Source organism: Chiloscyllium plagiosum, chromosome 20 (assembly GCF_004010195.1).
Source record: "Chiloscyllium plagiosum isolate BGI_BamShark_2017 chromosome 20, ASM401019v2, whole genome shotgun sequence".
Lineage (NCBI taxonomy): Eukaryota > Metazoa > Chordata > Chondrichthyes > Orectolobiformes > Hemiscylliidae > Chiloscyllium > Chiloscyllium plagiosum.
This window is the reverse complement of record NC_057729.1, coordinates 48,222,868-48,240,094: the sequence shown is the minus strand read 5'-3', so window position 1 is coordinate 48,240,094 and position 17,227 is coordinate 48,222,868. Positions and strand designations below refer to the sequence as shown.

The window sequence follows — 17,227 nt, the reverse complement described above, 5'->3', positions numbered from 1 at the left end:
CTACTTCCTTTATACTCTTCCAAGGATTCACTCGATCTTTCCTGTCTATACCTTACATATGCTTCCTTCTTTTTCTTAACCAAACCCTCAATTTCTTTAGTCATCCAGCACTCCCTATACCTACCAGCCTTTCCTTTCACCAGTCCTGAGCCAAAGATGAAAATTCTGCCTGATAATCAATCTTCATAATGTGGTTGAGAGTCGTCTATGGTTCAGAGTTAACAGGGAGAAGTCCTTCTTTGGAACAGTGCTACACAACCTTTCATGCCCACTTAAAGGGAAATACCAGGCCCTAGTTTCATGTCATCTGAAAGGCTGCACCTCACACAGTGCAGTGCTTCCTCAGCTTACACCAAGCCCACCTTCTATTTGAATCAGTTCATTCAAGTCAGACTAATGGATCAATTTTTGGGACTCTCTGGCTTACTGCTATTCCAGCTCATCCCTAAACAATGACATTAAAGCAAGAACGTTATCCAAAACCATAGTTAAGAATCTTTCATTCCTTCAAGTACACAATGACATCCAGACATCCGTAAATAATGTGGCACTTCGCCCATTTCTTATTGGTACCAGGACAATCAGTGCTTTCAGCAACTTGATGTAGAAACACTGACTGTCCTTCAGAAGGACTTTGGGATGTACTTCAAACATGACAGTTCTTCATTTTAAAACCCATGCATCATGCTTGGCACTTACATGTTTCTGAGCATCGAACATCAGGCTCCGATAGAGCTGAGCAAACTGGCAGTAAGTGACATCCCCACTCCGCAACTCCATGTCCTAAGGGCATAAGAAATCATCAGGGAACTGAAGTTATGTCACCTTATTCCCAGTACAAAACACAATCTAATGTTACTGTTACATAGCACCATTCTGGAGAAAAGATCGACAAGAAACTTCACTTCCTCCAGTTGAATTTGTAACTAAAGTTGACAAGCAGGAAGCTGGAAGCATCAGGAGGTAGAGAAGTTAACATTTCAGGTGTAACCCTTCTTCAGGACTGGCTACAAAAGCATCGACTTCTCCACCTCCTGATGCTGCCTGGCTTGCTGTGTTCTTCCAGCCTCCTGCCTGTCTACTTTGGATTCCAGCATCTACAGGTTTTTTTTGTCTCTAACTGCATTTGTATCTAAAGCAGACATTTCTGGAAATGAAAGGCACAAATAATGCTGTCAGGAATAATACCTCACCTCATTATTGAGCAGCAAGCAATCATGTAGTAATGACATCAGTTGCTACAGCAACACATTGAAGTTAATGGTTGCAACAGGATCATAAAGCAAGCATTGGTCAATTCACGTTCTCTACAGCTGGTCTAGGATTCTCTCATGCACATTGGTTGTCATACACAGAGTTACCTAACACAGGCACACAACTGGAGCACCTTATATACAGCATCATATAAGAACAGTGAATGGTGCAGCATGATATAGAGACAGTGGATGGTACAGCATCATATAGGAACACTGAGTGATGCAGTATGGTATAGTGATATGGGTAGTATGGCAACATATAGAGACACTGAGTGGTGCAGCATGGTATGGAGATAATGATTGTACAGCATCATTTAGAGACACTGAATGGTGCTGTATAGTGTAGTGTGGTAGTACCGTATCATATAGACACATGGTATAGAGACAGTGGGGGGTACTGTATGGAATGGAGACACTAGACAGTACAACAATGTTTGGAGATTCTGGATGGTGTATAAATTCTATCGTGACAGTGGATAGCCAAACAGTATATGAGGACACTTGATGACAAACAGTTTGACTGGTGACTCTCGTCGGTAATGTTCAAATGAAAAGCACTCAGGCATCGGCAACAGTGTCAGTCAAACCAAGGGTGAGCAGAGAACAGAGGTCAGGTTCGACTCAGAGACTGAGTGGAATCTGGGGGAAAAATGCAGAAGCTGAACAGGTGGAGGCTTAGCAGGACTGGGAAAAAAAACCAAGCAGGGTAAGAGAACGAAAATAAAAGCAAGATTTCTTTATCAAATCATCTTGTTTGTTTTCGTAGGACTAAATGATAAATATTTTATAGAAGAATAAATGAGGTCTGGTTGCTTCAGTGTGCCACATGGTTAGATAACACCAATTGGCAGCATTATGTTATAAGCAACAATTTAAAATAAGATAAACAGATTAAATAAAATTTCTTTGAGAAATGAAGTAAGTTCAGAAAGAAGTAAATTACTGTAATCTTTTCCCGTAGAAATCTCATGTTGGGCACTCGATAGTTGACTTGAGCCAACATGTTCTTCAGATCCTTCACCGTGATCCTAAAAGGCAGGAAATATACTGTTATCCATGAGGAATTTTGGTTTGTAGCATGTAATGTGATTGGTTACTGAGGAGTTACTGCTTCTCCAACCCTTGAAGCAACAACCCAAAGACGACAGCTGGCTAACGGAAGCATTCATGAAGGCATTGGACTTTTTCTTTGGATATGAATAGTGTGCACAGAAAAGGCAAGAGATTGACATCAGATAATCCAGCCAGGCTGGATAATAGAGCCAGTGCCGGTATGATGGGCCGAACAGACTCCTTTTGCATCATAAAAATCCTGTGATTTTGTGGTAACTTGCACACTAAAAAGTGGTGTCCATGCTGTTTGCACATCCTGACCCATCCAGAACCACGTATCAGTTGGGTTGTCTGGACAAGTGAATCATTTCCCTGGACAGAAATAAAGAGAATAGGGAAAGTAACATTCACCCAGAGGCTGCTGTCAACCGGTAACACTGCCTGATGTTGTGTGAACAGGGAATTCTCTGGTCTCAGTTATGGAATCAAACAGAGGAGTTAGAAGTATTTAATTTTATTTACAAACTTAGAATGTGGCCATCTTTTATTTTCTATGCCTGATATTATACTTCTTGGTAACGTTTGGGCTGGGTCTTTATAATTTATAAGGACGGTTTGTGCTAAACAGTGATGTTCCAAGTCTGCTCAATGTCTAACATTATGCAGTTCAGCATCCCGTTCTGTAGAGGAATTCCACATCACTCAGGGAAAACTTGACACCTTTGTCCAGCATGGCCTACAGTGCAATACTTACAAACCTACACACAATAAAGATGCACAGACACACAGATAGCACTGACACACAAACAGTTAATACACGCCACAGTGTTCATTGGCTGCGAGGCTACTATGCAAGTATCTTCAGATATCAAAGGGTTATTAAAGTTGGGTAATACAGTTCACAGAATCCCTACTATGTGTAAGCAAGCCATTCGGCCCATCAAATGCACACCAACCCTCCAAAGAACACCCCACCCAAACCACACTCCTGCCCTATCCCTGTAATCCTATATTTACTGTGGCTAATCCACCCAACCTGTGCATCCCTGAACACAATGGGCAATTTAACATGGCCAATCCTCCTAACTTACACTGGACTGGGGGAGGAACCAAAGTACCTGGAGGAAACCCATGTAGATGGGGGGAGGGGGGGAAGAATGTGCAAACTCCACACGGACAGTCGTCTGAGGCTGGAATCGAATCCGGTCCCTGGCACTGTAAGACCGCAGTGCTAACCACTGAGCCACCATGCCATCTTGTTCTACACAACATTTTCCAATTTGTCAGCGATGAGGACGGATAGTCTGGATTATTCGATCTTCATTGTTAAATAGGTGATGTGGAAGCCTATTAGAGTCATAGATTCATAGAGATATACAGCATGGAAACAGACCCTTCGGTCCAACCCCATCCATGCTGACCAGATATCCCAACCCAATCTAGTCCCACCTGCCAGCACCCGACCCATATCCCTCCAAACCCTTCCTATTCATAAACCCATCCAAATGCCTTTTAAATGTTCTAATTGTACCAGCCTCCACCATTTCCTCTGGCAGCTCATTCCATACCTGTACCACCCTCTGTATGAAAAAGTTGTCCCTTAGGTCTCTTTTATATTTTTCCCCTCTCACCCTAAACCTATGCCCTCTAGTTCTGGACTCCCTGACCCTAGAGAAAAGACTTTGCCTATTTACCCTATCTATAGAACATAGCACAGAACAGGCCCTTAGGCCCACGATGTTGTGCCGAGACTTAATCCTAATGTAAAATATAGTAACTTAACCTATGCACCCCTCAACTCACTGCTATCCATGTGCATGTCCAGCAGTCGCTTAAATGTCCCCAGTGACTCTGCTTCCACCACCACAGCTGGCAACGCATTCCATGCATTCACAACTCTCTGCGTAAAGAACCTACCTCTGACGTCTCCTTTATACCTTCCTCCTAATATCTTCAAATAATGACTTCTCGTACCAGTCATCCTGCCTTGGGGAAAAGTCTCTGGCTATTGACTATATCTATTCCTCTCATTATTTTGTACACCTCGATCAGATCTCCTCTCTTCATCCTTCTCTTCAGAGAGAAAAGTCTGAGCTAATTGAACCTTTCCATGCCTCTCATAATTTTGTAAACCTCTATAAGGTCACCCCTCAGACACTCCAGGGAAAACAGCCCCAGCCTGTTCAGCCTCTCCCTATAGCTCAAATCCTCCAACCCTGACAACATTCTTGTAAATCTTTTCTGAACCCTTTCAGGTTTCACAACATCCTTCTGATAGGAAGGAGACCAGAATTGCACGCAATATTCCAACAGTGGCCTAACCAATGTCCTGTACTGCCGCAACATGATCTCCCAACTCCCGTACTCAATACTCTGACCGATAAAGGAAAGCATATCAAACACCTTCTTCACTATCCTACCTACCTGCGACTCCACTTTCAAGGAGCTATGAACCTACACTCCAAGGTCCCTTTGTTCAGCAACACTCCTTAGGACCTTACCATTAAATGTATAAGTCCTGAAAAGATTTGCTTTCCGAAAATGCAGCACCTCGCATTTATCTGAATTAAACTCCATCTGCCATTTTATAATATCAATGCCACAGTAAAATGGAGGTTGTGGAACACAGTGGCTATTGCCCCTGCCTCTAAGCCAGAAGCACTAGGTTCAGATCCCATTCTCGGGTTTGATGGCTAAGGAAGCTGGCTGCAGCCAAGAATACCAACCGGCAAATCCTTCCAACACACACAGATTGGGAGAGGTGCCTCAAAAGCTGTGTGAAGTAAAGAAATCTGGTGTTTCCACAGTCAGCTCCATAGCTCTATGTTACAATATACATGTAAAAGTCCATGCTACCATGGCAACTCAGACTTTCCTGAGTGAACCATAACACACATCATCATAGTCAGATTCAGCTAACAGAGCACAAGTTGCTTGAGTCCCTACTGTTCTAAGCAGCTCACTATTCACTCTTCTCCTGCACTTGAGTACACGTTACAATAAAACCTAATTCTAATTCAATACTGTATGTTCACTTCCTGGACTGCTGTGCAGCTCAGAACGCATGACATAGGAACAGGGCCACTGAGCTTGAAAGAGGTTTTCTAAAAGCAAGAAAACACAAAACATTTATTTTGAACTGCAGTATATACCCCCCACCCCCTCCCCCCCCACCCCATCCCCCAAATCTGAGTGGTCGCCACATGATTTATCTGATGATTTATCTGAAATGCTAACGCTTGTTTTTCTCTCCACGAATGCTCTAGGAGAAAGTGAGGACTGCAGATGTTGGAGGTCAGAGGTGAAAATGTGTTGCTGGAAAAGCGCAGCAGGTCAGGCAGCATCCAAGGAGCAGGAGATTGACGTTTTGGGCATGAGCCCTTCTTCAGGAATGAGGAAAGTGTGCCAAGCAGGCTAAGATAAAAGGTAGGGAGGAGGGACTTGGGGGAGGGGCGTTGGAAATGCGATAGGTGGTCGGAGGTTAAGGTGAGGGTGATAAGGTGAGGGTGATAGGCCGGAGTGGGGGTGGGGGGCGGAGAGGTCAGAAAGAAGATTGCAGGTTAGGAAGGTGGTGCTGAGTTTGAGGGTTGGGACTGAGACAAGGTGGGGGGAGGGGAAATGAGGAAACTGGAGAAATCTGAATGCTGCCTGGCTTCCTGTGGTTCCAACACTTTCCGCTACAGAATTTACTACTGGTTCTCCCACCAATCTAGACTGGGGTAGATACAAATCCAAACCTCTATCAATCCCGCAAGAGCAGGATTGACAAATTGTTGTAATCTGGGGAACTGCCAGATTCTGATAAATAACTAGTGCAATAATTAGCATTGCTATACAAATCTATGCATTACACACACTTCAGTGAAATGGGCTCACATAACTCATTGTACATTCCTAGTCTGGTCTTATCATAGTCTTTGCAGCCACCTATTGTGGCAATCATCAGACATTGTATACTACAAAGTAATAGAGAGAACCACACTACAGAGGAAGATCCACAAACCAGTCACCTAAAAACAGTCTGAAAGGACAGGAAAATACTCAGACACACACACATCGAAACACACATACACATACATAGAGACACAGACAGATACGCACACAATCACTTAAACACACACAAATATATAGAAACACAGACAGGCTGACAGACTCAAACACAAAAACAAGCACAGAGACACATACTCGTCAACATACATATCTGTCTCACTAAGTCTCATCTTGTACTCATCAGAACTGAAACAAAAAAAAGCCAACTTTAAAAAGAGAACAACAATTTATACAGCACCAGAACAAGATGTGCAAGCAATTATACTCTCCAGATTGCTGTTTCCTTCCTTGTCCCAATGAGTGCAAGATGAAAAGCTTTGACTCCATGTAAGGTTTAAGATCCATTCTCCACCCTTCCCAATCTGTGTTGTTTGAACCTCAGGTTATTTTGAAGAATGCACTCACATGACTGAAGTGAGAGATAGTTCTTCAATTGCAAATCCAAAAACCCTGAAGAATCATTCAGAAATATTCAGCCGAAATTGTGAGGATGAGGAAATTGTGGGAGTAGGGAGGGGCAGAGGAAGAAGGAAAAGAAATCTTCTGGCCCTATCCCTGTCATTCTAATTCCAGCTCCAAGGAATACCCTATTCCAAAAGGAAACCATGAGCTGGGATTTACCGGTCTTCCCGATTTCGATCCATGTTGTAGAAATGCTTCCTCAGCCACCTGCAATAAAAGAAAACAGAATTCAATCAGCCAGGGTCTTCTTCGTAAGTTCCTGTTCCTGCTCTGAGCAACAAAATTTTCTCCAAAGAGCAATAAATTTACCCAAAACGTTGCAAATTGCTCTGTGCAGATACACCCACATTTCTAGGTAAAAACAATGACTGCAGATGCTGGAAACCAGATTCTGGATTAGTGGTGCTGGAAGAGCACAGCTGTTCAGGCAGCATCCGAGGAGCAGTAAAATCGACGTTTCAGGCAAAAGCCCTTCATCAGGAAATATTCAGGGCTTTTGCCTGAAACGTCGATTTTACTGCTCCTCGGATGCTACCTGAACTGCTGTGCTCTTCCAGCACCTCTAATCCAGACACCCATATTTCTGTAAACTGTGAATTGTGCAATGCAACATATAACGGTGATGACTTTCAGAGTGGGTTCAGACTGCTCCTTTGTTTTGTTAATCATATTCTATTCTGTTCAATCGATAGAATGCTATATTCTGCAAATCAGAAGTCACACTTGTATGATATTATCGAAAGTAGAATGGAGAACATCTTATAAACTTGCTTCTCTCATTTAAGAAACACAAAACTGAATAGAAAAGACCAAAAGAATAGCATATTCGACAACAGTGGCAGAGATGTAGGTCATTAGCATGACATAGCGAATCACAGAACAGTCCAACAGCCCATCAACTGAGAGTTAACTCTACTGATAGGCAATCCATTTAGATCCAGCCTTATATTCTTTTCTGAAATCTGATAAGTATCATATGGTTCTCTGTTTCTCTTCAGAAGACCACTATTGAATTTGTCTCCAACACTCTGTTGGATGGGGCAATCCAAATTCTAACCACATGTTGTATAAAATGATCACTATCTTTACATCGTCGTTTTGAGCCTTCAACTGTTGGGAACAATTCTGATCTAAACACTTATTGGCTTTAAACGCTTCAACTAAATCTCTTTGCCATTTCCAATCGAAGAAGAACAGCACACCAGTTTCTCCATTTAACTGCAATCCCTTATCTCTGGATTAGCTTCAGTAAATCTGTGCCCTCTCAACAAGCCTTCAAATTCATCCTCAAGTGTGGAGCCTAGAATTGGACTCTATAACTTTAGCTGGGGCCTAAATAGCGGTGGGGTGTTACTCTGTCCAGGAGTAGCAGTCTTGGAGAGCTGGGGAGGGCATTGGCTGAGAAGTTGGGGGAATATAGCTGGGAAAGGGGGAAACATTGCCATAGCTCCTTGATGTATTCCCACGACTGGAGAAATTTTCTGATGCATGCCTGGAAAACAGATTGCTTCTCTGCTCCATGGAGCTGGACAGTCACCCTATGTTAAGACCCAATCAGGAGCAATATGACAGTAGCGAGGGGCCCTGACAGAGTTACCCCATCATGTACAAAGGCTGCCAGCTCCATCAAGCAGCTCTTTCCACAGCAATCTGAGGGGGTCTCCAAGCCAGGGCTGCATTAGGTACAAAGAGGTGGCCATCGTTCAGAAAGACTGTGGACATCAATCGCTTCCGCTGAAGGGGCTTCCTTCTGCTTCAAGGGGCCCACTAATCTGGTCCCTTCAAAATGTCCGATATGATTTATGGACCAGGTTGGATCTGTTCTCTCCCATCCGCTCGCTGTCCCATGCCCCCTGACCTGTCTCCGTGGTAACCATCTCTCCCAGGGTGTTTATTGATGCCCCAAACCTAAAGCCAGCATTCCTAAGAAAACGAGCCATTTGTGGAGATAACCAGGAGGCTGACTTTGGAAATATAACTCGGAAGTCTCCCTCCTGACAGGCTAAATAGGCTGGAACTATTTTCCACGGAGGGTGATCTTACAGAAGTTTATAAAATAATGAGGGGCATGGATAGTGCAAATAGACAAGGTTTTTTCCCCAAGGTATGGAAGTCTAAACCTAGGGGGCATAGGTTTAAGGTGAGAGGGGAAAGATATAAAAGGAGCCTAAGTGGTAAATATTCACACAGATGGTGGTGCATGTATGGAATAAGCTGCCAAAGGAAGTGGTGGGGGCTAGTACAATTACAACAATTAAAATGCATCTGGATGGGTATATGAATGCGAAGGGTTTAGAGGGATATGGACTTAAACATACTCCCTCTAGTTCTGGACTCTCCCACCCCAGGAAAGAGACCTTGTCTATTTACCCTATCAATGTCCCTTTTTATCTGCTGTGTGTCTGCCCATTCCACTCACTGGTCCATGTGTTCTTGTCGACCATTACTATCCCCTTCACAAATTGATCATTACCCACAGTCCTTGGGGAAACAAAGCCAGAGAAATCATTAAAGTCTTAACTATTTATTGTCTTTAGAAAATTAAAGCTTTGGATCAATTGCAACTTTAAGTAGCCCCAAGGAAAGGCCCTGCAACTGGATCACATTGTCCCTAATTCCCTTCCATTAATCAGATTAATAGTGTTGTCCACCCACATACAGGAGCAGGGATAAACGATGACACAAGACAAACTTTTATGAGATTGCATATCCTTTGCACTAAGCATTAATTTTCTGCAGACAATAGTAAGTAAGGCCTTATTAAATGAATTTAGGTGTCGCTCCCTCAGGGCAGTGGCGAATGATCAGTTTGAGAGTCTGTGCTGGCAACTGAAAAAAAGCTTGGACCAACAGTAATGGGGGAGTCGCTGGTGCCAACCTCCAAGCAGTGCCTGGGAAAAACTGTCTCTCTCTCTCTCTCTCTCTGACTTTGCACAGCAAGAGGTTAAAAATAAACCATAAAACTGGGCAGTCAGACCCAGCCAAGGCGCAAAGAAAGTCAGATCCTTTACACAAAAAAACCTGCAAGGGCTGAGAAGAAAAATCCATCAGTGTCATTAGGGATTGCATTGTCTATGTCAAGCCAGACAACTTACTTGGGAGAAAGTGAGGACTGCAGATGCTGGAGATCGAGAGTGTGGTGCTGGAAAAGCACAGCAGGTCAGGCAGCAGGCGAATCGACATTTTGGGCAACAGCCCTTCATCAGGTAAAGTTATTACTTTGTATTGTCGTTCAAGATCAAACTGCACAGTTTGAACAAAGAGATTACACTTTCATCTGGATGTTTGCCTGCTATGAATTAAAAGCATTCATGTTCCTAATTACATTCCAAACAAACACTGATTTTGCAGCACAGAAACGGGTGGCACGTTAGGTCATGAAAACCACTATAAAAATGCAAGCTTTAAATTTGTGCACTAGCCCAGGTCTCAGTAAGCAATTCATCACTAAAGCAGCATTGTCAACACGCTTTGATTGACAACATTTCCTGGATTCTCACTGACCACAGCCATCCAGGAGATTTGCAACAAAGGCAGTCACTGCAGACCTGTTCAGGTTGGGATTCTGTATTCTGCGCACCAAGTGTGGGGACAGATGAATTCATGGGATGATCTCGCTGCCTGCAACCCCGCTCCCCCCAACCTCCATCCTGTCTGCCAATCACAAGGCAGCCAGCCCCAATTGGTTACTTCAATGACATCTCGTGGACTGCTCGTGCAATCAGGAGCTTTGATCCTGCGGCTGGCAGCCAATCAGAGGCCAGCAGCCTCAGGAGAACATCACTGGATTAAAGTAGGAACTGTACTGATTCACCTCAAGAGAAGAGTGTCCCAGAGAGGAGCAGAGGCAAAGGCCTGGGGGGGGTGGGGTTGGTGGTGGGGAGGCAGCTCTCAGTAGCCCCATTGCTAGGCCTGACTGCCCACAGACTAGGGCAAATAAGAGGCCACACACAACCCAGCAGGTAGGCCACCAAACTTAACTTTCCTCATCTTCCGAGAAGGCTCAAAATCGAGACGCGAGAAGCTGAAATCCTTAAGCAGCCTAAGTTGAACAGTTAAAGGATTTATTCTTGAAGGGGCCCAGATCACCCACAAGCTTTCTTGCCCGTGACTTTTCAGAAGAAGGGCAGGTAGATCTCTGTAGCCAAACTGCTCAAATCTTTGCCCTTCCTGCTAAAATAATTCCACAGAAGCCGGTATCCCATCACCAAGTCACCCTTCACTTCCATGTGGAGAGTCCTTGATACTGATCTAACTCCCTCAGAGCCAGCTGTCAGTGTGAACAGAACCTCTTACAGTCCTGTTCTTATCTGTCAGCCAGGATTCCCAGATTGGACCAGAGTAACAACCCCAATCAAGGAACTCATATTCTCTGCGGTCTACCTGGCTGATCTTGTTACAATCACTACACCCGTCAAATTCTTCTCCTAAAACAATAAAATGAAAAAAAAAGTTTTCAGAACTAAAACAGAAGTTGCTGGAAAAGCTCAGCAGGTCTGGCAGCATCTGTGAAGAGAAATCAAAGTTAACATTTCAGGTCTGGTGACACTTCCTCAGAACCGATGGTAGTTAGGAAAATATCGATGTTTCCAGACCTGTTGGGTTTGTTCAGCACTTTCTGCTTTTGTTCTATGTAGAAGCAAATTGGTCCCTTAGTTCCACCTCTGCCTTTTCTCCAGCCTCTCATTCAGGTGCTGCACATGGACTCACTTTAAGAATCACAAGTATGAGGAATGCTTGTGGACAAATACTTCATTCCCATTTTGTGCACCAACTTTGGCACAGTGATGAGGCAGAGAACAGCTTAGTGTCACTCTCTGTCACTGTTCAATTAATTGTTTCGGATTATACCCAGGTGATGGTCACTAAATGGCGATCCACTTGGGCCCTACAAATAGAAGCAGACTGAAACAGTTGTTGGGTGAGGGTGAATGTTTTTAATAACTGAATGACTGCTTATTGGCTCCAGTCCCACCCTTCACCACCTCCCTTTCACAAATGAAACATTCACTTGTGAATTAATATCTGCCAGGAGCTGGGATGAAATTCACAAATTGAATTCCCCTCACATGCATTTATATGCATTGTGATGGGGGTTGGGGGTGGGGGGTGGGTTCTGTTGATCACAATAGGTGACTATCAGCAGTCACGCTGTCAAAAAATTAAGACTTGGAGATGCCAGTGTTGGACTGGGGTGGACAAAGTTAAAAATCACAACAGGTTTATTTGGAAGCACTAGCTTTTGGAGCGCTGCTCCTTCATCAGGTGGTTGTGACGGAGATGAGGGAGACAACTACCTGATGAAGGAGCGGCGCTCTGAAAGCTAGTGCTTCCAAATAAACCTACTGGACTATACCCTGGTGTTGTGTAAAAAAATACAATGTCACCTTTGTAGATATGCTCTCTTGCAATCCTTACAAGAGGCCAAGAAAATCACACAAATCTTGCTCATGCAAAGTAATTTGATTTCCTTCTGTTTCATTGTGAGTGGTTCAAGTTAGCATTGATGGCATGACAGGAAGTCTGTACAAGCTTATACTGGCTGCTGCAGATCTCCCAGGAAGTGAACTCAAGCCTGTGCAGATTAGTGAGTCGTTACTTCAAAGCCAGGGAAATGTGCCCAAACTTGTACAAACCACCATGTTTACACTGAATTCACCCATTACGGATACTCTGCTAATTATCCCAATACTCTGGTGGGTCCAAATGCTTTTTATAACAAAAACCTGACTGAGGAAATAACTTTCTGATTAAGGAAACCAAACTGTAAGTAAAATATTACCATATTACTTGAAATAAAGTTCTCAAGATGAATCATATTGGGACTCAAAACATTAACTCTGTTTCTCTCTCTACAGGTTCTGCCAGACCTGATGAGTTCCTCCAGCATTTCTGTTTCAGATTTCCAGCATCTACAGTATTCTGCTGCTGTATTATTTGAATCTGACTTGCAGGCTTAAATGATTCATGAGCTTGGCTTGTGTTCCCTTGAAGATTGAGGTGCTTAAACTATTAGAACAATTCAGCAGAAAGCTTCTTCAGAAAATTTCTTCTGAAGGAGAAATGAAGAACGCAGAGTCTTCTATGTTAAACTGGATCCCATCTTTGATCCCTCAACCATGTTCGCTTCAGCCAGAGTTGTTTTGGGGATGTTAAATCTCACCTCAACAACCTTTGGGATGGAAATGGTCAAAGATCAGTAAGATTTCCTGTTTCAAATCACCTTCTAGTGACTGTTGCTGCAGAGTCCATTGAAAATGATCAGAACAGAGATTTATTGTGTTTTTTTGTTGTTGAATGACATTAAGGGCTTTCATACCAAAAGGCATGATGGCACAATAATTATGTGATTGGACTTGTCATCCAGGACAAGATTAAGATCCAGAGACAAGATTAAGTCTCATCACATCAACTAGGGAACTTGGATACAATTAATTAAATAAATTATCAGAGAATCCCTACAGTGTGGGAACAGGCCTTCAGTCCAGCAAGTCCACACCGACCCTCTGAAGAGTGACCCACCCAGCCCCATTCCCCTACCCTATTACTCTACATTTCCCCTGACTAATGCACCTAACCTACACATCCTTGAACACCATGGGCAATTTAGCATGGTCAATTCAACTAACCTGCACATCTTTGGATTGTGGGAGGAAACCGGAGCACCCAGAGGAAGCCCACGCAGACAGTCGCCTGAGGCTGGAACTGAACCCAGGTCTCTGGCGCTGTGAGGCAGCAGTGCTGGGGAGAATGTGCAAACTCCATTAATACTCCAAACTAATATTAGGAATGGGGAGAATACAAGTATTGGTGTGACTTTCAAAACCCATCTGGTTCACATACATCCTTCAGAGAAGGATCATCTGCTATCTCTATCCAGTCTGGTCTAAAAACAATAGGTTGACTCTTAATTGAAGAAGGGTGGTGGGTGGCACAGTGGTAAACACTGCTGCCTCACAGTGCCAGGGACCCGTGTTCAATTCCCGTCTCGGGCGACAGACTGTGTGGAATTTGCACATTCTCCCAGTGTCTGCATGGGTTTCCTTTGGGTGCTCTGGTTTCCTCCCACAATCCAAAGATGTGCAGGGCAGGTGAATTGGCCATGCTAAATTGCCCATAGTGTTAGGTCAGGGGTAAATATAGGAGAATGGGTCTGGGTGGGTTACTCTGCGGAGGATCGGTGTGGACTTGTTGGGCCAAAGGTCCTATTTCCATACTTTAGGGAATCTGATCTCCGAATATGCTTGACTGTTAATTGATCTCTGAAATCATAATATCCCTATAGTGTGTAAGCAGGCCATTTGGTCCATCGAGTCCACACCAATCCTCTGATGCACATCCCTTCCGGACCCATCCCTGTAATCCTGCACATCCCATGGCTAATCCATGGCTAGCCTGCACGTCTCTGGATACTGTGGGAAATTTAGTGTGGTCAATCCACCTAACCTGCACATCTTTGGATTGTGGGAGGAAACTGGAGCACCCAGAGGAATCCCACACAGACAGTCGCCTGAGGCCGGAACTGAACATTGTGCTGCCCCTGCATGTCACTCAGTTCTACTCAAGAACAATGCTGCTAGAAAGGGAGCTCCAGGATTGGGACACAATGAAGAAGAAGGAACAGTGATGTAGTTCTCAGTCGGGATAGTGTGTGGCTTGAAGAGTGGTGCTCCCACACAATCTGCTGCCTTTGTCCTTTGAGATGGTAGAGCTCCCGGATTTGGAAGATTTTGCTGAAAGGACCTTGGTGAATTGTTGCAGTGCATCTACTAGATGGTACACACTACTGCCACTATGTTGATGGAGGAGTGAATATTTATGTCGGTGGTTAGGATGCCAATCAAACAGGCTGCTTTTTTATGGACGGTGCTGAACTTGAGAGTGGTTGGATCTGAATCCAGGCAAATGGGGAGCTTTCCATCATACTCCTGTCTTGTGCTTTGTGGATAATGGTGGTCAAAGATCGGATATATTATTGTTGTATGGTCAGGTACGTCCAAGGGAACCTATTGTTTATTCCTGACCCTATTTCTTATACATGTCTTTGCATTGTATCCCATTATAAGAAACGTAATTCTGAAAAACAAAAGTAACAATCCAAGATTTCCATACCAAATAAATGGGATGTGAACCCCCGTATCCGTGGATTCACTTTTCGTGGTTTCAGTTATCCGCGGTTTACCGGGGCCCGAAAATACTATATTGAATCTTCCAGAAGTACTTCTAGGGGGCTGCTGGGAGATACGTTTCCCATTTAAATGATAGGGTATGCTACTATCCACGGTTTCGAGCATATGCAGTAAGGCTTGGAATGTATCACTCGCGGATACGGGGGACACATGTACATTAATCACTGCATAATAATGATCCTGTTATTGTATGATTGGTAGCCAAATTTCAATCTGTTCATTATAATTTGAGGATATTTTTATGACAAAAAACTCGAGTTCTTCATATTTTGTAGTAACAGCAATACAGCTGCAAAATGAAAATGTAAAATAAATTGAATTTTCAGATTGTTTGAATTGATTTTGAATCAAATAGTGACCATTTAATTTCAAGGACTTTTACATTCAAACTGTAAGGCATGCAAGTTGTGCAATGTTAAGATAGATTCAGAGGGTAAGTCATCTCACTCCCTCCTGCAGAGCAGCTTGCAAGTATCCAGGAATCAGCTACATGTAACTGACTGATATATGGCGAAGTGAAGGATTGAAATGGGTCTGGCAGCCGTTTCTAAACACTTAACCATCTAAACACAGTGATATTCTGGAACATACATCCACTGAAAGCACAGAGGAAACAAAAGGAAATTGGATACAGAGTTGAAAAGGATAAATGTGCACATTTACAGGGAAAGACGAGGAGAGTGGAAATAATTGAGCAGCTCTTTCAAAGAGCTGTCATGATGGACTGAATGGCCTCCTTTTGTGGCTTACGACTCTATGCTTATGGTACCAAACCAGGGAGAATCCAGCTGCAGTGAACATGCAATGTTTTTGATTATCTCCATCAACCTGATACAGAGACAATGGCACACTCCAGGCATCCCGTGCCAACACATAGCCTGTCTGATTGATCCAAAAGGACAGCCTGTTTTTTTACCTTTCTATCTGAAGTGGTGTTGGTGATTTCATAGTGTCTGTGAGAAGCCAGTTCAGCCCCGTTATCCACATGTTCATCTCTTCTTCGGAAGTAGCTGTGAAGAGCGTGACAAGAGGAGAGCGTGAGAAGGATAACAGTAGTATTCTCGAAAACTGGCTGAGCATAGAAGGTTAATGCTGGCGCTTGTATCCTACTAGTCCAACATCTGCATGCAATCAAGCAATTTGACTGAACATAAGTCAATGAATCACTCATTCATATCGACTCTGCAATTGCCAGATTGCTTGGCTAGCTGACTGGAACAGAATTGTCCTTCTCCAGCAGTTTAGACCTGCACTAATAAACAGTGACATGTTGTTTACTCATTTAAAATACTCAGGAGCCAGTTCCTGGCACGGTGAGAATATTGCATTAGTCTTCCAGAAGGGTCATTAACTTTATAATATACTGTACTCAAGAAGCTGGTACGTATCAATGGCAAGTTCCCAGACTCTGCTGTCCCAAGGTGATTAGACAAGAGAGAACATTTGTTTACAAGTATGCTCTGTTCACCTAATTCTCTCTTGATGTCTACCATCTCTATGGACCTTGGCCATCAATTGGCAACCACAGAGAATGTCAGGTAAAGACCAGGCCATGTACTGATCGCGGTGTGACAGTGTGTCACAAGATGAGCTGAAGAGGATGCGAAAAATCATCATAAAACGAAGAACGCAAGAGCTCTGGGCTAAAACTATTACAGTGCATGTAGTGCTACAGTGAACTGGAAGAAGACCGATCCTGGATCGAATCCAAGCATACAAAGGAACTTTGCAAATGTTCTAGAATTTACCTGCTAGACTGAGGGTTTTTAGCCGGAATTCCATTCCATAGAGAATGACGAAACAGTGAGCTAAATCGGACCGGGATATATCAGACCTGGCTGCGTCATCCTGGTATCGTTCAAAATCCCGGGAATTTCTTCCTGAACGAATCTCTTTGATTTCCCGAATATCAACTGGAAGAGAAGAAAAGGATTAATTAAATCAAAGGCATTGATTGTTCTTTTCAAAGTACATCCACACATTCCTGGTTTATGCACTAAAAGATTCAAATCACAGTTGGCAGGCTGTTTGAGAGTGACTAGGTTTAAGAAGTGATACAGTTGTTCATTTGGGTAAAGGTTTTCAGGGCACTGGGGGGGGAAAATACATCAGCAAAGCTGAAAATTAAACAGAGTTAATGCCTTGTGGCAATATTGATAAGGAACAATACTGAAATCTACAGATGGAGGATGGGAAGAAGAAATGACGTACAGTAAC

General features: G+C 43.5%; 1 protein-coding gene across 1 annotated transcript in view; it reads right to left on the bottom strand.

Annotated features, from left to right (window-relative positions):
- Positions 1-16,923, bottom strand: part of plcg1 (phospholipase C, gamma 1) — a 118,684-nt gene extending 101,761 nt beyond the window's left edge. Inside the window, exons 1-5 of the mRNA XM_043710716.1 lie at positions 16,759-16,923; positions 15,927-16,020; positions 6,981-7,028; positions 2,200-2,284; positions 700-783 (exon numbers count right to left, since the gene is read on the bottom strand). Of these exons, the coding sequence (XP_043566651.1) occupies positions 700-783; positions 2,200-2,284; positions 6,981-7,028; positions 15,927-16,020; positions 16,759-16,792 (345 nt within the window). The 5' untranslated portion in view covers positions 16,793-16,923. The remainder of the gene's footprint in view (positions 1-699; positions 784-2,199; positions 2,285-6,980; positions 7,029-15,926; positions 16,021-16,758) is intronic.
- Between the last annotated feature and the right edge of the window lie 304 nt (positions 16,924-17,227).